The sequence below is a fragment of the Halichoerus grypus genome, chromosome 6 (genome assembly GCF_964656455.1).
Source record: "Halichoerus grypus chromosome 6, mHalGry1.hap1.1, whole genome shotgun sequence".
Classification (NCBI taxonomy): domain Eukaryota; kingdom Metazoa; phylum Chordata; class Mammalia; order Carnivora; family Phocidae; genus Halichoerus; species Halichoerus grypus.
In genome coordinates, this window is record NC_135717.1 from 65,953,527 (window position 1) to 65,977,410 (window position 23,884).

At 38.9% G+C, this 23,884-nt stretch overlaps 1 protein-coding gene across 1 annotated transcript; it reads left to right on the forward strand.

The window, feature by feature from the left end:
- Positions 1-318: 318 nt before the first annotated feature.
- Positions 319-23,880, forward strand: LOC144378755 (putative ankyrin repeat domain-containing protein 26-like protein). Its single transcript, XM_078075283.1, has 6 exons — positions 319-706; positions 6,707-6,821; positions 6,979-7,152; positions 16,150-16,186; positions 21,454-21,526; positions 23,407-23,880. The coding sequence occupies exons 1-6, from the start codon at positions 462-464 to the stop codon at positions 23,453-23,455; spliced, it is 693 nt and encodes a 230-aa protein (XP_077931409.1). The 5' UTR covers positions 319-461; the 3' UTR covers positions 23,456-23,880.
- Positions 23,881-23,884: the final 4 nt, after the last annotated feature.

Genomic DNA, 23,884 nt, shown 5'->3' on the forward strand with positions numbered 1-23,884 from the left:
GGACGATGCATTCAGCATCCTGAAGTTTCATGCACTCTAGCCCCAGTAGTATAGGAAGAGTGCTTTTCCACACCGGCGAGTCTAACTTCTGCAAATGTTCAGAAACGCTCAGCCAACTCCCGCCAATGTTTGAAGGGGAACCCAGCCCGGCTCACAAGCGATGGCTGAGATTTGAGAGACTTGGACCTCGCACATGCGCTTTGGGCACCCTTGGCCGCCGGCCCTTGGTCCGCACATGCAGCGTTGCGGGTTTGTGAGGTGCGCCAGCGCATTTGTGTTTGGCCTTGTTGCTTGGTTATGTTATTCTGCACTCAAAGATGCCAAACCTCGGAGTTTCGCTACTGTGATGTAGTGGCGAGGCGGGTTTGGCGTATCTCTAGCGCTAGTGTTGGGCTCTAGAGGCGGCGAAAAGCCGAGGGGAAGGTGAAGTGTTTGTGAAGCCTCCAGGCGTTGCGGTGAAGATGTTTTTTAGCTTCGGGAGTAAGAAGGGCGGGTCGTCCTGTCGCGTTACCAGCTCGCTGAGGGACCGCTTGGGCATCCGGCGTGAGAAGAGAATTGGAACCAACAGCTTCAGGTGGGGGTACAACATCCGAGACAAAGATCTCAGAAAGATCCACAAAGTTGCCAGCATGGGCGACGTAAGGAAACTGCAGGAGATTCTATTTTTCGGGAAACACGGCGTGGACGAAAGAGACAAGATGAACAGGTAATAGGGACTTGGAGGCCGGCTGCCCGAGACGGCGGGGAGGAGGTGGGGCGGACCGGGAGAAGCGCGCACCTTCCCGGCTCCGCCTGTGGAACGGAGCCCTCCTGTCACTGAGGGCGCTTTGCGGTCTTCCCCCCGAGGCCCCGCAGCAGGGGTCTAGCGCCCAGGCCGGCTGTCTGAGCATGAAAACGAAGGCTTCAGCTGCCTTTGGACCCACTCATAATTTCCCGTATAGACCACTTTACAGACAGGTGGTTTTTTTTTTAAGATTTTATTTATTTGACAGAGAGAGGCAGCTAGAGAGGGAACAGAAACGGGGAGTGGGAGAGGGAGAAGCAGGCTCCTGGCTGAGCAGGGAGCCCGCTGTGGGGCTCGATGCCAGGACCCTGGGATCCTGACCTGAGCGGAAGGCAGACACTTAACCGACTGAGCCACCTAGGTGCCTCTACAGACAGTTTCGACGTGATTTAACCAAATTTCAATAGTGAGAGAATAGAAATTAAGTATATATAGTATTTTATTTTTAAGGGACATCTTTTTATAGGATAATGTTATAAAAAAGATCTATTCCCATAACAGATCAACTTCTGGGCTAAAAATTCTTTCGATATAATCCAATATATAATTTATATCTGTGTGCACTTTGTATGTATGTTATTTACTGAGGGACCTTCCAAGGAAATTTCGAATTGGGAAGATGGTTCTTTTCGTGAATAGGAAGACTAATTTCTCAAAATGTGTACTCTTCCTATACTTATCGATATTCCATAAAGCAAATAAAATCATCATGGTTTTAAAAGTCTTGAGCTAACATGCTCTCTTTTATCATCGTGATGAAATTAAGAAAATTTTTGGAATCACCATATTGTACACCTGAAACTAATATGACACTGCATGTTAACTACCTGGAATTAAAAGTAAAAAAAAAAAAGAAAATTATATAGTATACAGATTTGCCCTTCCAGAAACCAAAATGTACCTTAAATTTCCACAAATTATACATTTACTAACAGCTGAAAAGACACATATATGAATGGGGCAGACTAGAAAATGCCAAACACCCAAATATACATAAGACTTTATAACTTGATACTGGTGACATTTCATATTAGTAGGAAAAGGTGAATCATTCATAAGTGGTGGAGAAATATCCGGTATTTGGAGAAAACTACAATTTTATCTCACAGAAGTAAGTTCCAGGTGGAATATAGATTAAAATTTTTAAATAATGCAAAATAAGAAAACTACCAGAAGAAAACACAATTGCATACATACCCATTTTTTATGTTGACAAAGACCATCCTAAGAATGACTTTAAAAGCAACAATTCTGGAGGTTGATTTAGCAACATAAAAAAATAAAACTCTGTATATCAGAAAATAATAACAAAATAAAAGACAATGTACTTGCAAAATATTTACAATGTATTTGTATCAGACACGATAATATATCTTCGTTTTTTTTTTTTTTTTTTTAAAGATTTTATTTATTTATTTGAGAGAGAGAGAGCACAAGAGGGGGGAGCGGGAGAGGGAGAAGCAGACTCCCTGCTGAGCAGGGAGCCCGATGCGGGACTCAATCCCGGGACTTCAGGATCATGACCTGAGCCGAAGGCAGTTGCTTAACCAACTGAGCCACCCAGGCGCCCAATATATCTTCGTTTTATAGGGAAGTCTTTTAAATCAAAAAGAAAAACCAATTTGAAATTACGCAAAGTAACTTCTTTGCATATCTACAAGAGACCAGTGGTTATAGGAAAAAATATTTAGTGTCCCTGGTAAGAAAAGAAATTCAAATTAAAAAAGGAATGAAATATGGGTGCCTGGGTGGCTCAGTCAGTTGGGCATCTGACTTCGTCTGAGGTCATATGCTCAGGGTCCTAGGATCAAGCCTGGCATCAGGCTCCCTGCTCAGTGGGGAGTCTGCTTGTCCCTCGGCCCCTCCCCCTTGCTCGTGCGTGTTCTCTCAAATAAATAAGTCTTAAAAAAAAAAAAGGAGTGAAATATGCTTTCCATCTACAACCTTTGTGAAGATAAGGAGTGATGATACTTATACTACTGCTTAAAGTTTAAGTTGTTCTTGACTTTTCACATAGTTCGGTGGTAAGTACCACATTAAAAAAATATGTATTCTCTCTTTTTTTTTTTCTCAAGTCTTATACTTTTAACATGAGCTTGTTGAAAGAAACGTTAACAATTCCAAAACGCAATTAAACGAGTTTTAACTTTTTCTTCCCCAAAGCACAAAAATTATGGAGAGGAAGTTAACAGAAACTTCTTAAAAGGTGAAAACAAGTCTTCCTTGTACTAGTCCTTGGGTAGTTTACCAGAGCACAGACTTCGTTAGTTTCCTTGAAAACGGAATTTCGGTCCCGAGTCTGTCAGTACTTAGTATCTGCTGCGGCCTCCCCCTCTCTCCCACCGGCTTCCCAGGCGGCCTCCGCCCCTGGGACCCTGCGGCCAGAGCGGCTGTAAGAATCGCGCGGGAGGGCACCCCCTCCAAGGCCGGGAGAGCGCGCGCTCGGCTCTGCCCACCCGGTCGCGGCCCCTCGAGTAGCGGTCGCTCTGGCCGCCGCCGTGACTGTCGCGGCCGCCGCCATACACGTCAGGCGAGCAGCCGCCGTAGTGGTCGCAGCGGCCTCCTCCGCCCTAAGAAGGCGGGGCCCCCGCGCGGCGGCGGCGCTGCGCGCGTCCCCGTAGCTCTCGAAGGGGTCTCGATAGGAGCCTCCACTCGGATGGTCCGCGTAGTCGCGGTCGCGCCCCGCGTAGCCGTCTCGGTCGCCCTGGCCTCTCGAGGGGCAGTCGTCGCAGGCACTGGAGTGGCCGTAATCGCGGTAGGTGTACTCTCGGGGCGAGGGAGCAAACTCGCGGGGATCGCGGTCGCTCGGGTAGTCTCGGCTATGTATTCTCTTTACCCATTAATTTTATTTAAACTAAAATAGCTTTAGGAAATAGAGATAAATGTCATACAATTTGCTTTTGTCAGCACGATTTAAAATAGCAATGTATTAAGAACTCATTTAATGGCCTTTATAAATAAATGGCAGTGTATCTATAGGATGGAATAATATGTGACCACTGAAGGTGGCTTAAATAATAGATATACACTGACATGCAAAGCTGTACCTTAGTGAATCATTAAATGAGGGGAAAAAATCCGTTTGCGGGCGCCTGGGTGGCTCAGTTGGTTAAAGGTATGCCTTGGGCTCAGGTCATGATCCCTGTGTCCTGGGATCCAGTCCCCATCCAGCTCCCTGCTGAGTGGGCAGTCTGCTTCTGCCTCTACCCCTCCCGCCTGCTTGTGCTGTCTCTCAAATAAATAAACCTTAAAAAAATCATTTTGATTATACACACAGTCTATGGTTTTGTGTTAGCCAAAAAAGTGTACAGAATATAAAATTTGTTATTTCTGAGCATTTGTAAGTGAATTTTTCTTTTCCTTTAAATAAATCTGTGATTTCTACAGGAAAAGGTATGTAAAAATTCTAATAAAAGTTTATTATCAATGAAGTAATCCTGGAGAAGAGCAAGAATATGAATCTTGTACAGACAAAAATAATTTCTTTCTATTTATTCAATTATTTTTATTTTTCATTTATTTATTTTAAAAAAGATTTTATTGATTTATTTGAGAGAGAGCACGAAAGGGGAGAGGGGCAGAAGGAGAAGCAGGCACCCCGCTGAGCAGGGAGCCCAATGCGGGGCTCCATCCCAGGACCCTGAGATCGTGACCTGAGCTGAAGGCAGACACTTAACTGACTGAGCCACCCAGGTGCCCCTCTTACTTTCTATTTTAAAAAAATTTGGGAGCGCCGGTGGGGATTGGTATCTTCTGACAACGTTTAACCCCTTCAGAAGTAAAGGGAATGTTTTTACCTGTACTTGTAGATTTTATTCATACATTAAATATATACATGTTTTTTGTTGTGTGTAGCTTTATTACATATAAGGGATTATAGATTAATCATTTTATTTTAGTTACATCCTTATGAAAATAAATAATATAAATGATACTATAAAAGTTTATAAAATTTTAGTTGTGTCCTTATGAAAAAAATCAAAAATAGGAAATATAAATGATTATTGCAATTTCAGATGTATTGCTTTACTTTATAAAAGTTTTCTTTAAAAATACTGAACTCTGGGGTGTCTGGGTGGCAGCTCTCGGTTGAGCATCAGAGTCTTGAATTCGGCGTGGGTCGTGATCTCGGGGTTGGGGGTGGAGCCCCATGTTGGGCTCCATGCTTGGTGGGGAGACTGCTTGAGATTCTCTCCCTCTCCCTCTGCCCTTCCCCCCGCTTGTGCCTACTCTCTCTTTTTCTCTAAAAGAAATAAATCTTTAAAAAATATTGAACTCTCCAACTGTATTTATCTACTCTTTCAATCCATTTATTTATCAAATAGAATCTGAACACGTGTTATGTAGGAGACATACTCTACCCACAATCTTTTCATTCTTCAAGACTTCATGTTGCCCCGTATTAGTAAGATGAGAAATGCTATTTATTTTATTTTATTTATTTATTTATTTAAAATATTTTATTGTTAAGTATTTTATTTTTTTAATTTTAAGAAAAGATTGATTTATTTGAGAGAGAGAGAGAGAGTGAATGGCAGTGGCTGGGGAGGGAGAAGGGAGGGTTAGAGGGAGAGAGAGGATCTCAAGCTGACTCCACGCTGAGCACGGAGCCCGACATCGGGCTCGATCTCAGGATCTGGAGATCATGACCTGAGCCAAAACCAAGAGTCGGACACCCAACCAACTAGCCACCGAGGTGCCCCTAAGATGAGCAATTTTAAATTCAAGTATTAGGACTTAATCTCAGTTAAAGCTTTTCCTCCTTCCTTTCAGACGAAAACATTTCTGAAGATAGGAAATTGTAAAAGTTAACGTTTACCTGTCCTTTTGAAATTTATACTAGTATTAAATACTAATATTGATAATTGGTAGTACTTGATTTTCATGTGATTCATAAATCTAAATATTTAATAAAATGAGCTGTCCCTGTTTATTTAAATCCTGAGTTTCCTTTGGCTTAAAGTTTCTTGAAAATCCGTGTAAGAATTACTTAAAAAACATTCTCCGTTATTTTAGTCCTCTTTTCCCATAATGCTTTCAGGAACTAAAATTTATTGAAATGCCAGGTATATGACTAGAACTGCAATAGACCTGTTGTGTATATCATTATTTCATGTAATGTAAGGCACCATAGATTGTTTGATGCCCCAGTATTTTCTGTACCAATAAGAACTTTTAAAACATTTCTGCCAATTATAGTTGTAAGACATTTTGAATTATAAATTGCATTCCAATGTCAGAGATATTAAAAGGTGACAAAATGAGCATCTTAGAATCACTGAAATGAAGTATTCCTGCGAATCCTTAAAACATATCTACAAAGTAGGCATAATTGTATCACTTTACCTAATTGGATGTTGTCTTTGTAAAATAGTAGTAATAGTAATAGTTATAATAATATTATGTAACAAACTCTGCATAGATCCTCATTTAAGCATCACGCATCACGCCGAGGTCTTGTGAGATAACTAGTCTTTATTTTATTTATTATTATTATTTTTTAGTAATCTCTATACCCAACATGGGGCTCGAATTCACGACCCTCAAGATCAAGAGTCACATGATCTTCAAACTGAGTTGGGCAGGGGCCCCGAGATAACTATTTTTATCCCCATTTTGTTGATGAGGAAATTGAGGATAAGGCTAAGTAGGTGATAACTGTTAAGTGACAGAGTTAAAGTAGGATTCAAACCCAAGTGAAGCTGAATCCTGAGGTCATGCTCTACCTACTCAGATAGGCTGCTCTTTATTAGTGTGGTGAAGAATCACTAATAAATATTGTACTTTCTTCAAAAGAAAACTAAATCTTTGTTTTGGAGTCATAGGAACAAGATGCTATTTAATGCTTACAATTACATGAATTAATTGCATGGTTTGAAATAGTGCACTATAATTTCCTAAAAAGTTCTTTCACTTTCGTAGGACTGCTCTCCATTTGGCCTGTGCCAATGGCCATCCAGATGTCGTTGCTGTCCTAGTGGAGAGGAAATGCCAGCTTGACCTCTTTGATAAAGATTATAGGACTGCTCTGATGAAGGTATGGGGTAGCAGCTGTGTCTGCCTGAGATGGATTTGATTTAATTACTTAGAATGAAAACTTACTGCATTTAAACATAACAAATTGGTGAAACCTGTGGCATGTTTACTTTAAATTCCCAGAATTGACACTCTGTTTCTTGGTATAATACTGACAGGCTGTACAATGTCAGAATAAGAGATGCGTGACTATTCTTCTAGAACACGATGCTGATCCAAATCTTACGGACATTGCTGGCAACACTGCTCTCCACTATGCCGCCGTTGGTTCAAATACATCAATAGCAGAGAAGCTGCTTTTACACCATGCAAATCTTGAAGTGAGAAACAAGGTACAGATCAACTGTATTTATAAAGTATTTGAAATAATATGTATATGTATATATAAATTTTTTTAGCCACAAAACATTTTATTTATGTATTTATTTATATGTGTAATAAATACATATACTGAATTCTATACATCAGGTCCTATCATCCTGGACACAACTCCAAAGCCAGGGCAGGGAGGGCTAGAGAAAGGTGATGCCCATGGAGAGGGTGAAGTTCTGTCTCCCAGCCACCCTTGCACCCCAGAAAGAAAATCTTCCCATTAGTGCTTGGGAGTGGATGGTCGGCTCAGAGCCCACAAAGGATTGAAGGCCTAGAGGGGAGTGGAGGTGATGGAGGCTGGGTGCTGTGCAGGGGCTGAGGAAATGGGTGCTGCTGGGAATGGGTGGGAGACCCTGACCCAGTGGGGTAACTTGGGTGAGTGCAAGTAGGAGGAGAAAGCAGCAGGTTGCAGGCCCTGGGCGCTCCAGGCCCCAAGGTTCTGAAAATGAGAGCAAGGGGATCAGGTCATGACATCCTACAGGGGCATTTACTTGTGCTTGTAGCCACTCTGCCCGCCACGTACCACATTGGGGTCTCCCATTTCAGAGAGTAGTTCCTGCTCAGCCTTGTGTAGTTCCTCAGTGGGGTGGTAGCTGTACATGGGGAGTAGTTGATGACCACGCTCACCAGTCCACCTTCTGTTTCTGTGACATGCATTATTTCTACCACTGCCCTTACAGAAACACTGTTGGTTGACATAGGTAGGGTCAGTTTTTCGTATTTGGAAGCTCCTGCATTCCCTGAATGAAAATATTTTGAAATAACTTAATTGTCTTAAGATTTCACTTTAATGATACTTTTTTTTTTTTTTTTTAAGATTTTATTTACTTGAGAGAGACAGAGAACAAACATGAGTATGGAGGAAGGGCAGAGGGAGAGGGAGAAGCAGGGGAGCCTGATGCAGGGCTGGATCCCAGGACCCCGGGGGTCATGACCTGAGCCAAAGACAGACGCTTAACTGACTGAGCCACCCAGTTGCCCCAAAGCCACTCTTTTAATTCCAAGTCCATCTCCTCAGTGATCCATTTGGATCAAGGGTACCTTATGTTGACATCTGGGATCCTGATACCATTGATAGAAGAGAATCAAGCATGTTTGTGTAACCTGGAGAAAAACCTTCATCTTTTTTTTTTTTTTTTAAAGATTTTATTTATTTATTTGACGGAGAGACAGTGAGAGAGAGAACAAAAGCAAGGGGGAGTGGGAGAGGGAGAAGCAGGCTTCCCACCGAGCAGGATGTGGGGCTCCATCCCAGGACCCTGGGATCATGGCCTGAGCCGAAGGCAGACGCTTAATAACTGAGCCACCCAGGCACCCCGAAAACCTTCATCTTTTTTGGGAAGCTCTCAAAACTATATCCCCGAAACTCTAATTTCTCAAATGTTAATCTTTGCCACAAAAAAGCATTGTCAGATGGGGATAAGCAAATTTAAATGGATTTCTTTTGTGCTTGATATATAGTGCAGTTTTGTAATATTTCTCAAACATAGATGATCATTGAATCTTTCTATTGGGGCACAGTACTTAACTTCCAGCAAAGTATATGTTCTTTCGAATCTAATTTAAAAAACACTACTCCAGAGATAATCATTTAGGTTGTTAACTCAATAAAAATACTTAAAGCATTTACTGCTATGTTTTAGATTTTGGAGATATAGAGAAAAAAAATAATCCCTTCCCTCAAGAAGCTCTTGGTTTAGAGGGGGTGCAATAAAATAACTAGAGTATACCATAATAAATACTGTGATAGAAGCCAAGATTCTTGGAACCAGTCAATGAAGTGAGTTTTGGAGAATGACTGCAGTTAATCTGTTGAAGAGGTGGAAGAGGGCTATTTAATTTAGTTTTATTTATTTTATTTTTTAAAAAAGATTTTATTTATTTATTTGAGAGAGAGAGAGAGTGGGTGAGAGAGCAGGAACATAGGGGCGGGGCAGAGGGAGAGGCCAACTCCCCTCTGAGCAGGGAGCCTGACTTGGGGCTGGATCCCAGGACGTTGGGATCACGACCTGAGCTGACCTGAGCCCAAGGCAGATGCTTAACCGACTGAGCCACCCAGGCGCCCCTGTTAGTTCTTATGTAACAGATGAGAGTTCATTGTTTGATTTAGGCAGTTTTGGGATGGCAGTGAGTTAGCCCACGTCATTTGCCAGAAATCAAGAAAAAGGCTAGACTAGTAAGAAGTAGTAATGGGCGCAGGATTCTTTATCTCAGGACTATTGAGACCTTTATCCTTAGGGATCCTAACTGTATCTGTTTCATTCCAGGTATAACCGTTATGCATGGGGTACAAATAATGTTACATCTGTGTTTTTTCTTTTTCTTTCTTTCTTTCTTTCTTTCTTTCTTTCTCTTTTTTTTTTTTGTAGATTTTATTTATTTGAGAGAGAGACACAGAGAGAGCATGGGTGGGGGAGGGACAGAGGGAGAAGCAGATTCCCTGCTGAGCAGGGAGCCTGACGTGGGGCTCCATCCCAGGATCCTAAGATCGTGACCTGAGCTGAAGGCAGCCGCTTAACCAACTGAGCCACCCAGGCGCCCCTATATGTTTCTTTTAAATAAGAAACCTCAGAGGCTTGCAGTGAATTTCCTCTAACATTTTATAGGCTAGTTTATATCGCATGCTTGTTCCTAAACCAGTCACTGGTAAATCAGGTACTGTGATTAGCTTAGAATAATCATTTCTCCTTTTGAAGCTGGGGTGAGGCCACCTTTGTGTATGGGGACAATAAATATCCAAATAAAATTGTAGTTCTCCAGGAAGAATGAAGAATTACGGAATGGCTACTGGGGAGGGAGCCAGCAGTATTTGATGCAGGGATTCATTGGAGAATTTGAAGCAGAAGGGTAATAAGATTAGATTTGAATTAGGGCCCTCTGGTTATGGCATAAAATGGGGATCACCAAGCTTCTTCTTTCAAGGGCCAGATCGTGACTATTTTAGGCCATGTGGTTTCTCAACTACAATTACCATTATAGTGTGAAAGCAGCCATAGCAATATATAGGTGAGTAGATGTGACTGTGCTCCAATAAAACTTTATTTACAGAACCAGATGGCAGGTCGGACTTGGCCTGTGGCCGTAGTTTGCTGGCCCTTCATGTGGAGGATGTATTGAAGGAAACCATGTAAAGAGACTGGAAGACAAAGGAAGCTTATATTTCCTTAGCCTAGTATCAGTCCATTATGAAATTTGCACCCTTCTATACTGAAAAAGTCAGGAGGCTCAGTTTATTCAATTTAAAATGTTGTTCTTTTTCTAGGCCTTATGTCTTTCTCATTTTTAAAAATTTAAACAATTTTTTTAAAGATTTTATTTATTTGAGAGAGAGAGAGAGAGAGATACGGAGCACAAGTGGGGCAGAGGGGCAGAGGGGCAGGGGCAGAGGGAGAGGGAGAAGCAAGACTCCCCACTGAACAGGGAGCCCGATGCAGGGATTGATCCCAGGGCCCTGAGACCATGACCTGAGCTGAAGGCAGATGCTTAACTGACTGAGCCACCCATGCGCCCCCTTTCTCATTCATTTTGCTTAAAAATTTTTTATTCATTTAAGAAACAACAATAGTTGGTGGCTTTTTTTTCCCCTCTGGAAGTCATCAGTTAAGAGCTCATGTTTGAGTAGGACAGTGGCAGGGGAAATATAAAGCAGAGACAGAAAAGAAGTATAGTTAATATGATTTCATGATTATTGAATGTAAAAAGTTAGGGGAGAGAGGAAATCTAAGAAGATTCATATGTTTCCAGGTTGTACACTAGCATTTAAATTGGACATGAAGAATGAGTAGGACTTTATCGGATGAAGAGAGGAGAGCGGTGGGAATAGGGAAGACCACGTTTTTTTCTGTATATGTTGAATTTGATGGAATGTCCATGTAGTATATTTTCAGTAACTGGATAATGGAATACTAGGAGTTTCTAGCTGGAGATAGAACTTCCAGGTTGGAGGTGCAGATTTGAAATAATCTGATTAGAATTATTTAGCAAAGTGATAGCTTGGACAAAGATTGAGTTTGTCCAGGGTGGAGAAACATATAGAATGAGAAGAAGGCCAGTGAACAAACCCTGGGAATACCAATGTATAAGGGGTGGATGGAGGAGTAGGAGTTAGTAGAGAAGACTGAGGAGTGACTGGGGAAATGTAAGAGAGGAATTAGAGGAAGTGATGTTGAAAAAATTAAAAAAAATATTTCAAGCAGGCGTATTAATGAAAAGAAAGTTGGATTTAACTTTTAAAAGCTCTTTGGTGGTAACCTTTTCAAAAGAATTTTTGAGTTGTACGATCTATTATTTACATGATTGGTACTTTCTACGTCCAAATATGGAAAAATAACACATCAAGTAAGGTCCTACGTAACTTTTTTGTAACTGCAGTATCTACCCGGACAGGGTCAAGGGAAAATGGTCTAGCCTGGTGAGTAGACTTGCCAACATTTTTCCGTAATTGTCAAAACCTAGGAGTCAAGTGTGAGGAAAAGTGTTGTCTTTCTTACCTGTTTCTGGTGGAGATACTTGAGTTTTTCCTCAAGTCCTTGATACACTCTTCTGGATGAATACGAAAACAAAAACAGCAACAGGCAGGAAGCCACTGTCAGGCCCTGTCTCTGATATGGAATCATGATACAGCTGTATTTTGAGAGTTTTAAATTTTGATCAGAAATAGTTTACAGACCTGCAGTTTGGAGCCTTTTGACCTCTTTTAAATATTTTATTGCAGAAAACTAGTATAATACCAAGGAGAAAATATAAGGTGATACGCTGAATATACTAGTCTCACTTGTTCAGGAATTCTGTGTCAGTAAAGACAGTCAATACCTGACTATTTTGGTTAGTGCTGTCTCTCTTGATCCTCTTTTCATTTGCCTTCTTCTAATATCTCCACTTTTACTGCTCCTTTCTGAATTTCATCTCTAAAGAAAGCGCTAAGGAAAATGGTCTTGGAATCCAACAGTATTAGAACACATTTCTACCATATGTATGTTTGACATATATGTGTATTTCCTTCTAAGGTAATGGGCTACCTAATCTAAAGTGTATCTCATATTTTATTAGTTTCTTGTGCTAAATTTCTTTGTATCTGTATCACAGTGACAAAGTTAGGGATGATGGTCTGCCAAGACTGAAAGCATTTTCTGGATTGTCAGAAATTTTTATCTGATACAGTTTTAATGTGACATGCTTTTATATTTTTTTCAGAAATTGGTAAACTGTGACTTAACAAGAATATGTGGCCAATTAGATTACCAAGTTTTAACCATCTATGTATATAAGATAACTCACTTTGTTTTCCCCCAAATGAGCCCTATTGATCTTTAATGATCAAATCCATTATTTTCAGGGTGGAGTGGAGAACTCATCTTATATTTTGGATGAAGTATTTTTGGCTTTTTTTTTTTTTAAAGATTTTATTTATCTACTTGACACACAGAGAGATAGCAAGAGCAGGAACACAAGCAGGGGGAGTGGGAGAGGGAGAAGCAGGCTTCCCGCGGAGCAGGGAGCCCGATGTGGGACTCAAGCCCAGGATCCTGGGATCGTGACCTGAGCCGAAGGCAGACCCTTAACGACTGAGCCACCCAGGCGTCCTATTTTCGGCTTTTTGACTAGTTTGTCAACGACTGCCTTTAATAGGTGAACTATGTTTTTAATTTTATAAGAAATTAAGGAAAAGACTGGACACAAAACTCTATAATCAATAGTGTGTTGTTAAACTGTGTATGATATTTATATATTTTTCTATAATTATCCCAGTTACCTTATTGATTCATAACTACCATAAAAATGGTATTCAGCCCTATTTATTTATGTATTTATTTTTTTTAAGATTTTTTTTTTTTTAATTTATCTGACAGAGACACAGCGAGAGAGGGAACACAACTAGGGGGAATGGGAGAGGGAGAAGCAGGCTTCCCGCTGAGCAGGGAGCCCGATGTGGGGCTCAAGCCCAGGACCCTGGGACCATGACCTGAGCTGAAGGTAAACGCTTAATGACTGAGCCACCCATGTGCCCCGAATTAAGCCCTATTTAGTTGGAGAAAATTTATGTGATATTTTCTCTTTTTTTATAGGAACTTTTATACTGTAGAACATATTGATAATCATCAGGATTCTCTTTTTTTTTCCTGATTAAAATAAGATTGTTGCTTGTTTGACATTATTTTCTGATCATTATGTCATCTATTCTTTTTATGCCTTTATTCAGATGGCTATAGAAATACAGGAATCTCCAAGGCAAATACTAAGAAAAACAGATTCAAGGAAAGGTGTCCCGTGAAATAACCTTCTGACTGTAATCATGTATAAAACATCAACCCAAATCATAAAAATTTCATATAATGCAGTTGTATTAGAGGCTCCCAGAACGACACCCAGATTTGGTTATTCACTCGAAGAACTCACAGGTCTTAGCATATTTGTACTCATGCCTTTGGTTTATTATGGTGAAAGGATACAAAGCAAAATCAGCACAGAGGAAAGGTGCATGGAGTGAAGTCTAGAGGAAACCAAGTGCAGGCTTCTAAGAATCCTCTGCCTATGGCTGTGCTTAAGTCCTCTAGCATCAAATTATGACAACACATATGAAATGTTGTCTGCCAATACATGAATCTTATAGAGACTCAGTGCCTGAAGTTTTCTTGAAATGATAATCATGTAGGCATCTTCTCCCTAGCGTATACCAAAATTCCAGGTTCCCTGAAGGAAATCAAGTATACAGGATAAGACACCAGGTTTGTACCAACACTTAGGCACAGCCACTCTTACCAGCTATGGAACGGTGGGAACCCTCCCCAAATCCAAGTTCACGGATACCAACCAAGGGCCAGCCATTCAAGTGGGATCTAATGGTGGCAGTCTTTGGCCTGCTCTATGGAATCTTTTTTGCACAGGAATTATAGCCCTGACTTAATTTTTGTTGTTGTTTTAAGATTTTATTTTAACAGCAAGTAATATGATGGTATCACATGGTACTGGTTTCAGTAGCATGATCTGTATTAAATTGAAGTGCTGGTTACTTTTTTGACTTTTGGTGAATATTTAACAGGTATTTGTACATAAATTACTCGGGCAATATTAGGTAATTATAATCTGTTTTTTATCTTATTAAACTTTCATTATGATTCTTAGATTAAACAATGATTTCTGATTTAAAATTAGAATAAAAACTCTTAATTCTATAGATAATCCAGTTTTATTTCATATGGTAGTGAATCCCTGTTTGTAAGATTCGGTTATATAATTGTCCGTTATTTTCTTGCCTAAGTATGCAATTAAAATTATTTGCTTTATGTATTTTCATATACTTCAATTTGGTGGATAATACCTGTATTCTGTTACTTCGGTCTTTATCTTAATTTTCACGGTGGCTGTATCTTACTTTACTACATGGTAATAGCAGGCTCAATGGATACCTTTTTTTTTTCTTCATGATAAATAGACCTTACTTTTTTAGAACATTTTCAAGTTAACAGCAAATATAGCAGAAAGTACAGAGAGTTTCCATTTACCCCATGTTCCCATACACGCATAGCCTCCCCTGTTGTCAACATCCTTTACCACAGTGATACATTGTTTTATTTACATTAACTCATCTTTATCATCCAAAGTCCATAATTTACATTCCGGTTCAGTCTTGGTGTTGTACATTCTATTGGTTTTAACAAATGTATAATGACATGGAATAGTTTCACTGCCTTAAAACTCCTCTGTGCTGTGCCTATTCATCCCTCCCTTTGCCTCAACCCTTAACTCCTAACTTGAAAAGTTTGGCTTTTTCCAGAATGTCACATAGTTGCAATCGTACAGTGGATATCTTCTTGAATGTTTATTTTTAAATTTATTTTTATTTTATTTTATTTTATTTTTTAAAGATTTTATTTATTTATTTGAGAGAGAGAGAGAGAGAAAACTCGAGGAGGGGGAGGGGCAAGGGGAGAGGGAGATGCAGACACCCCCGCTGAGCAAGGAGCCCGATGCGGGGCTCGATCTCAGGACCCTGAGATCATGACCTGAGCTGAAGGCAGATACTTAACCGCTTAACCGACTGAGCCACCCAGGTGCCCCTCTTCTTGAATGTTTAAAAAATTAAAATTCCAAGGTAATCGAATGTAGTGATTCAAGATAGTCTTTGTCCTCTCTTTTGTTTTGTTTTGTGTTCATCAGTGTAGGATCTGATGACATATGCCTTACAGACTGAAAAAGTGTGATTTCTATAGACATTTGTCACATAATGGGGAGGGTTGAGAACAATGACATCATGCACTACTACCTAGCACTAACCATTGGTACCATCCTGGTCTAAGAGGTGGGTCCAGATAGACTCTCTAGCAATGAAAGTAGATAGTCTCAAGAGGTTATACTTTATAAAACCAGAATCACTAAAATCACTAAAATCTTTCATACTTACCCCAATTGGAAATAAGGCCAGAGAGAGTCTGTTTGCTATGTTTTGCCATGCTGCAAAGTACAGTGGCTATAGACCAAACTTTGTGATGAGATGTTTCATCCTAAACTTAACAGTCTCTGCTGAAGAGCTGGAGAAGTTCTGTTGTGTTACAGCAGAATAAATACAGTCTCTTTTAACTGCTCCTAGTCGTGGAAGTCCAGAAGAATCATGTTATTTAGGTTTGACATTGTCGGTCTATGATAATGATTCTGCTAATGATACCATTTTCTGTCAGCCTCATAGGGTTTGGTTACAATTATGGTCATTATAAACATTCACTTGTAGGTATCATATTCTGATAAATACCATTTTTTTCTTGCATTTGGTAAATGTAGAGGAGAAAGTAAGATTTCTTAATGCATTAACTGCCTACTAATAATATAATTAATACTCATTCCAGTGTGGTTTCCAGGTGTGGTCTTGAAGGAATACTTTTTAACAAATCATCAGTCTTATACTTTTAATATTCTGTATTTTTCTATTGTTGATTTAAAATGTATTTTGCTTTTTTCTTTAGTGGCGGATAAGAGTTATGAAGAAGAGTCTAAAAGCAGGTAGGATTTTTATGGAGTCTTTAAAATTATGTGTTAACTAAGGGAATGCAGAGAAAAGCATTGGTTGAGTTCTGCTCTGGGCTAGACAGTATATTATGTGTTTGACATTTATTACTTATATAGTCATGACAATAGCTTCACAAAGTAGCTCTGCTATTATAGCCTATTTTTTATGAGTCAGCTGTGGTGCAGGGAGGTTGATTAATTGACCTGTGATTGCATAGTTAAGGTAGCAGACCCATGATTTGACTGTCAGCCTGTGTGACTCCCACCTCCATTCTTTTGTCCCAGCAGCACTGGGATTAACATACAGATCCTAGTCAGATCAACTCAGTCAAATTTAGTTATGTGTTAACCCTGATTTAGAGTTTTCTTAAGAAACCAGGTTAGTTCAAGCATTTGTCCTAATGTATTTGACAACTAGTGATAACTAGAGGTAATTACTGCAGTGGTAACTAGTCTGTTGTTTTTACTGTCAAAGATTTTAGGGTGGATCTCAGTTACCTATGGCCACAGTACATAGCTTTTACGTAAGCAAGACCTAATCAGGCAAATTCTTAGATAGAGTAATTTCTGCTCTCCTTGAGATGAATGATTTTTCCAGAAGTGAAGGATATGTAATCTAGGTGTAGACCATGTTACATTAATTAAATTTATCATCTATTTAGAGGATATTTCTAAATGATTCTCTATTTACTGACTTCCCAGTCTAGTTTTCCCTTTAGGCTAGTACCCTTGACTAGTTCTTTGAAGCTTCTTTTTTTTGTAGACCTTTTTCTTTTTCTCCATGACTTTTCTATAATCTTTTCTTGATTTTTTTTTTTTTACTTTGTTCTCTGCTTTTCTTGGTGTTTCTTGTAGTCGATTAATTGTTTCCATTTCTGCCAGCTAAATAGTCTCTGTTTTTCTATAGACAAAATCAAAAGCACATAGAATTTCAGGATTTTAAGGAATCTTAGAGATGAATTAATCAAAATACCCTCTGGTACTGCAACCTATGTTTAACATCCTCACCCAGTGGTTGTTTAAATGGAGAATTTGAAACTCAAAAGATAATTAAAAGTCACTTATTTGGATATGATAAGTGACAGAAATGAGATTTAAATTCAAGTTTTTTCCTTTTTCTCATCTTGTAGGTAAATGTTTTAATAATTGAAAGATGGGGAGGGGGTCTTGTGAACACAGTGAAGAGGGGGTAAGGAAGGAATTAGCAGGAGAGGCCAAGTTTCAAGAAGAATAACACTGGGTTGATAGTTTTAGAAAAGATGTCATAATATGGGGTTTATGATAAGTTAGATAAGGATGAATTATAGGAATGAAGGTTACACACACATACACACACACAAAGGAATGAAGGACACAATATATTGGGAGTTGTTTAGAAAGGCATATTAAAATAGAGGGTTGAAGAGAATCTTGAGCAGCTTTTTTGTTTGTTGGTTTAATTGAATGAACTAGCATACTTCAGGTTTTCTGTTGAGAGATCTTAAAATCATTTAAGCCACTGGGAAGAATCTTTTTACAGCATATAAGAATGTGATGTCATCTACTTCCACCCCAACTTACAGAGAGTGGCTTAGATCCTCTTGAGTAATAGGCGGAATGGAGATTCTACACAACATAGATGTATGGCCCAAGGTAGCGGTCTCCTCACTCCACCTCTTTTCTTAATTCTCTGATGCCCTGCCCATATACATGTAGGGTTTGGTGGGGTACGACTGGCTGTCAAATCAGTAACAGAGTTTTATTTGGGTAGTTGGTAACATGTCTACGTTGAGATGACTGCATGGATGACTGAAACTCCATTTCGCTTGTTCTCCAGGAGCAGGAAATGGCTCCTACTCTTGGTCATTTGAGCCTATCCTTGTTTTGGGAGTCTGTGCTTTCATAGGCTAAAGACTGAAAGGTTGGAAAGTACCACTGAGCCCTGCAGAAGAGTGATAATAGGAGTGGGAACTCGCAGAAAGAAAATATTAGGCAGTGTATAGGGAAATAGAGGCACAGCTGCCCGGACTCTGTTTTTATAGCAGTCTCTCTTCTTGGGTATCTGAGTGCCTGTGAAGGTTTTTAAGGTGTTGCTAGTTTATGTAGACCTAAATAAGGCAGGACCTGTGAAGGAAAAGTTTGGACCTTATAATTTTTAATCTTTTAATCTGGGAATAGTATTCCCACTAATAACATAAATTTGTTCTTTAACATTTATATATTTATTTATTTCTTTTAATTGGGGCATAGTTGACACAAGATATTATGTTAGTTTCAGGTGTACAAGGTAGTGCTTGAACAACTCTATATGTTACACCATGCTTACCACAAGTGTAGCTATTATCTGTTACTGCATAATGCTATTACAATACCATTGACTATATTCCCTATGCTGTACTTGTATCCCTGTGACTTACTATAACTGGAATCCTGAACCTCCCATTCCCCTTCACCCATTTTGTCCGTCCCCCAACCCTTCCCTTCTGGCAATACAGAATTCCCTCTATTTCTGGGTCTGTTTCTGCTTTCTGTTTGTTCATTTGTTCTCCTTTCTAGATTCTACATATAAGTGAAATCATATAGTATTTGTCTTTCTCTGACTTATTTCACTTAGCATAATACCCTCTAGGTACATCTACATTGTTGCAAATGGCAAGATCATATTCTTTTTTACGGCTGAGTAACATTCCTCTGTGTGTGTATATGTCTGTGTGTGTGTGTGTGTAAGAGATACATCTGTTGATGGACACTTGGGTTGTTTCTATATATTGGCTGTTGTAAATAATGCTGCAGTAAACATGGGGGGTGCATATATCTTTTCAAATTAGTGTCTTCATTTTCTTTGGGGAAGTAAACAACCAGTAATGGAATTACTGGATCCTATGGTATTTCTATTTTTAATATTTCAAGGAACCTCCATACTGTTTTTCACACCATTTTCTATCCCCATCACCAGTGCACAAGGGTTCCTTTTTCTCTACATCCTCACCGACACTTGTTTTTTGTGTTTTTGATTCTAGCCATTCTGACAGGTGTAAGGTGATAATTCATTGTGGTTAACTTTTGAACAATTAACTTTCAAACATTTCAGAGAATTCCTTGCCTGTCACTCTTAGTTATGGGAACTAAGACTGGGTCTTTACTAGGTATTTCACATCTTCGGAGAGGTGGAGGCAAGATAGATAACGAAAACCTTTTTAAACACAGAGACCAAATTTTGAAAGACCTGTACTCTAGCAACTATAAAACATTGATGACAGAAATTGTGTCAAGACAGAAGAAGTGGAAAGACGTTGCATGCTCAAGGATGGGAAAAACACATATTGTTAAAATGTCTATACTACCCAAGGCAATCTACAGATTTAATGTAATGCCTATTAAAATACCAACATTTTTCACAGAACTAGAACAAACAATCCTAAGATTTGTATGGAACCACTGAAGACCTCGAATAGCCAAAGCAATATTGAAAAAGAAATTGGAAGTATCACAATTCCAGATTTCAAGTTATATTACAAAGCTGTAGTCATCAAAACAGTATGGTACTGGCAAAAAACAAATATAGATCAGTGGAATAGAACAGAAAACCCCAGATATAAACCCAAAGCTATATGGTCAATTAATCTGTGACAAAGCAGGAAAGAATATCCAATGGAGAAAAAGCAGTCTTTTCAACAAATGGTGTTGGGAAAACTGGACAGCTACATGCAAAAGAATGAAACTGGACCACTTTCTTTTTTTTTTTTTTTAAAGATTTTATTTATTATTTATTTGAGAGAGAGAATGAGACAGAGAGAGAGCATGAGATGGGGGAGGATCAGAGGGAGAAGCAGACTCCTTGCTGAGCAGGGAGCCTGATGCGGGACTTGATCCCGGGACTCCAGGATCATGACCTGAGCCGAAGGCAGTCGCCCAACCAACTGAGCCACCCAGGCGCCCGAAACTGGACCACTTTCTTTAAAAATAAACTCAAAAATGGGTTTAAGACCTAAATGTGACACCTGAAATCATAAAAATACTTGAAGAGAGCACAAGCAGTAATCTCTCTGATATTGGCTGTAGTAGTGGGTTTTGTTTTTTGTTTTTTTTCTCTAATTATGTCTCCTGAGGCAAGAGCAATAAAAGCAAAAATAAACTGTTGGGACTACATCAAAATCAAAAGCTTTTGCACACTGAAGGAATCAGTCCACAAAATGAAAAGGCAACCTATGAATAGGAGAAGATCTTTGCAAATGACATATCTGACAAAGGGTTAGTATACAAATATAAAGAACTGATAGAACTCAACACCCAAAACACAACCCAGTTGAAAAATGATCAGAAGATATGAACAGACATTTTTCCAAAGAAAACATACAGATGGTCAACAGGCACATAAGAAGATGCTCAGCATCACTCATCATCAGGGAAATGCAAATCAAAACTACAATGAGACACCACTGCACACCTGTCAGAATGACTAAAATCAAAAACACAAGAAACAAGTGTTGGCGAGGATGCAGAGGAAAAGGAACCCTCTTGGATTGTTGGTGGGAATGCAAACTGGTGCAGCCACTGTGGGAAACAGTATGGAGTTTCCTCAAAAAGTTAAAAATAGAACTACCCTATAATCCAGTAATTGCACTACTGGGTATTTACCCCAAAAATACAGAAACACCAATTCAAAGGGATACATGCACTCCTATGTTTACTGCAGCATTATTTACAAGAGTCAGCCCAAGTGTCCATTGATAGATGAATGGATAAAGGAGTGATATATATACACAGTGGAATATTATTCAGGCATAGAAAAGAATGAAATCTTGCCATTTGCAATGAAATGGATGGAACTGGAGAGTATTATGCTAAGTGAAGTCAGTCAGAGAAAGACAAATACCATATAATTTTACTCATATGTAGAATTTAAGAAACAATAAAAATGAGCAAAGGGAAAAAAAAAAAGACAAACCAAGAAACAGACTCTTAACGGTTGAGAACAAATTGTTGGTTACCAGAGGGGAGATGGGTGGGGGAATGGGTGAAATAGGAGATAGGGATTAAGGAATGCACTTGTCATGATGAGCACTGGGTGATGTATGGAATTGCCGAATCATTATATTGTATACATGAAACTAATATAGCACTTGTATGTGAATGATACAGGAATTAAAATAAAAACTTAATAACAAAAACAGAGGCCAAATTTTAATTATATCAAGAAACTTCATTCAGTAAATAGCTGACCTTTCATTCGATTTTTCTTTTTAATGAACTTGTTTTTGTTGTATGTTTTTGCTCTAAAGTATTTCCATTAAACCTGGTACTGATGATTCATGGCCTACATCAGATGATGAAGACTTTAATTTTGATATCAAGGTAAAGTACTCTTGTGAAATTTGTTTTCCTGCTCTGAATTTAGTTTGTATATTATTTACTCTTAAAATTTAGCAGTGGCCTACCTATCATCATTTTATGTTTGTAATGGAAAGTTGGTCAGAAAAACCATTTTGTAGAAATACGACGAGTTGAATTTTTTCCCCCCTCTGGTGAATACTGAAGGTGGAGGCTGAAAAAAATGGGCTGGAAAATACATAATGACAGGAAAATTATATTGGGAAAAGCTTTTCCATAATGGAGGAAATAAGATATTTGGTCAAGGATATGGATTTTTACTGTGAGTTTTAAATTATCTTAACATGACTTTTCTTTCTTCTTTCTTTCTTTCTTTCTTTCTTTCTTTCTTTCTTTCTTTCTTTCTTTCTTTCTCTCTCTCTCTCTCTCTTTCTTTCTTTCTTTCTTTCTTTCTTTCTTTCTTTCTTAATATGACGTTTATAATACTCGTGCCTAAATGAAATCTTTATTTTTTTTTTTAAAGATTTTATTTATTTATTTGACAGAGAGAGAGCGAGAGAGGTAACACAAGCAGGGGGAGTGGGAGAGGGAGAAGCAGGCCTCCCGCAGAGCAGGGAGCCCGATGTGGGACTCGATCCCAGGACCCTGGGATCATGACCTGAGCTGAAGGCAGACGCTTAACGACTGTGCCACCCAGGCGCCCTAAATGAAATCTTTAGTGGATTCAATTATTGCGGACATTTTTTACCTTGGTAACATATAGTTTTACAAAAGACTTTTTTCTCTATTTCTATCCTTTGTTGTACATTTAGACTAAAATAATATTAGAAATTGTGGAAATTCAGAAATTTAAATTGTTTCTCAAAATTTATATTGCAAAGGTATTCCACTGTGCTTTCAAAATAATTCCATTAAGAGTATAGTTAAAACTTTATCTAAGTGAAGAATACATGTTTTGCCTAAAATAATAATCAGCTCTAGAAGCAGAGGTTCTTCGTACCTATATGGTAAAATGTCCAATTTCAGAAATCTTTTATATTATAGTTTATAAAAATATTTACTCAATCTTTGTATCAGATTCTAAAAATTAAAATTTCATTCTTATTTAAATATTCATTTTAAAGCCCCTGCATCATTATAAGCTACTGGATGTTAGGAAACGTAATTGTGCATCTCCTGGAACACCTAGAATAAAATCTTGCTTGGAAGAAGCAATTTAATATATTTTGAATGTGAATAAATGAGCAGACAGATGGAATTCTGTATAATGGAATGTTACAAGTAATCTGCATAATGTGTCATAATTAAATATATGAATTTTTAAAAATATGGCTCAAATTTATATTCCTTTATTTTATTTTATTTATTTATTTATTTATTTATTTATTTATTTTATTTATTTATTTGAGAGAGAGAGAGAGAGAAACAGCATGAGAGGGGAGAGGGTCAGAGGGAGAAGCAGGTTCCCCGCTGAGCCGGGAGCCCGATGTGGGACTCGATCCCAGGACTCCGGGACCATGACCTGAGCCGAAGGCAGTCGCTTAACCAACTGAGCCACCCAGGCACCCTATATTCCTTGTTTTTAAAGATTTATTCATTTGAGAGAGAGAGAATGAGAGAGAGAGAGCACATGAGAGGGGGGAGGGTCAGAGGGAGAAGCAGACCCCCCGCTGAGCAGGGAGCCCGATGTGGGACTCCATCCCGGGACTCCAGGATCATGACCTGAGCCGAAGGCAGTCGCTTAACCAACTGAGCCACCCAGGCGCCCTATATTCCCTTTTTATGTTTAAGATTTATAAGTGCAAATGAATTATGTTGAGGAAATAAATAAATAAGAAAAAAAGTTACAGTATATTTTTTATTATCCTCTAATTGTGAGCTCAGAATTTTCTTTTTTTTTAAAGATTTTATTTATTTATTTATTTGAGAGCGAGCGAGAGAGAAACAGCATGAGAGGGGAGAGAGTCAGAGGGAGAAGCAGCCTCCCCGCAGAGCCAGGAGCACGATGTGGGGCTCCATCCCAGGACTCCGGGATCATGACCCAAGCCAAAGGCAGACGCTTAACCGACTGAGCCACCGAGGCGCCCCATGAGCTCAGAATTTTAGATAAAAATTCCTCAACTTTTTTCTTTAACCCCATCTGTGTCTCATTAGATATATCCTTTCAAGGTGTACATTTCTCCTTAAAATTCTCATTACCAATTCTTTCTCCATGTGGAAAGTTGATGTGTTAGAAATATTTCTTTTTCTATTTTTTTCTCTCTGTAGTAATAATTTATAGCTTTCAGGTACTGATAAGGTAAAGGTAAGTGGAAAAAATATTTTTCAGTATATGTAAGTATGATTATGGATATACTATAAACAGAAGTCTCTTAAATTTTT

What these genes read in the sequence shown, in the direction of transcription:
- LOC144378755 (XM_078075283.1), top strand. Translation starts at nt 462, where the DNA reads ATGTTTTTTAGCTTCGGGAGTAAGAAGGGCGGGTCGTCCTGTCGCGTT. An exon ending in ATCTTGAAGTGAGAAACAAG is followed by an intron (nt 7,153 to 16,149) that starts GTACAGATCAAC and finishes TTTTTTCTTTAG; the next exon opens with TGGCGGATAAGAGTTATGAA. An exon ending in ACTTTAATTTTGATATCAAG is followed by an intron (nt 21,527 to 23,406) that starts GTAAAGTACTCT and finishes TTTTTTTTAAAG; the next exon opens with ATTTTATTTATTTATTTATT.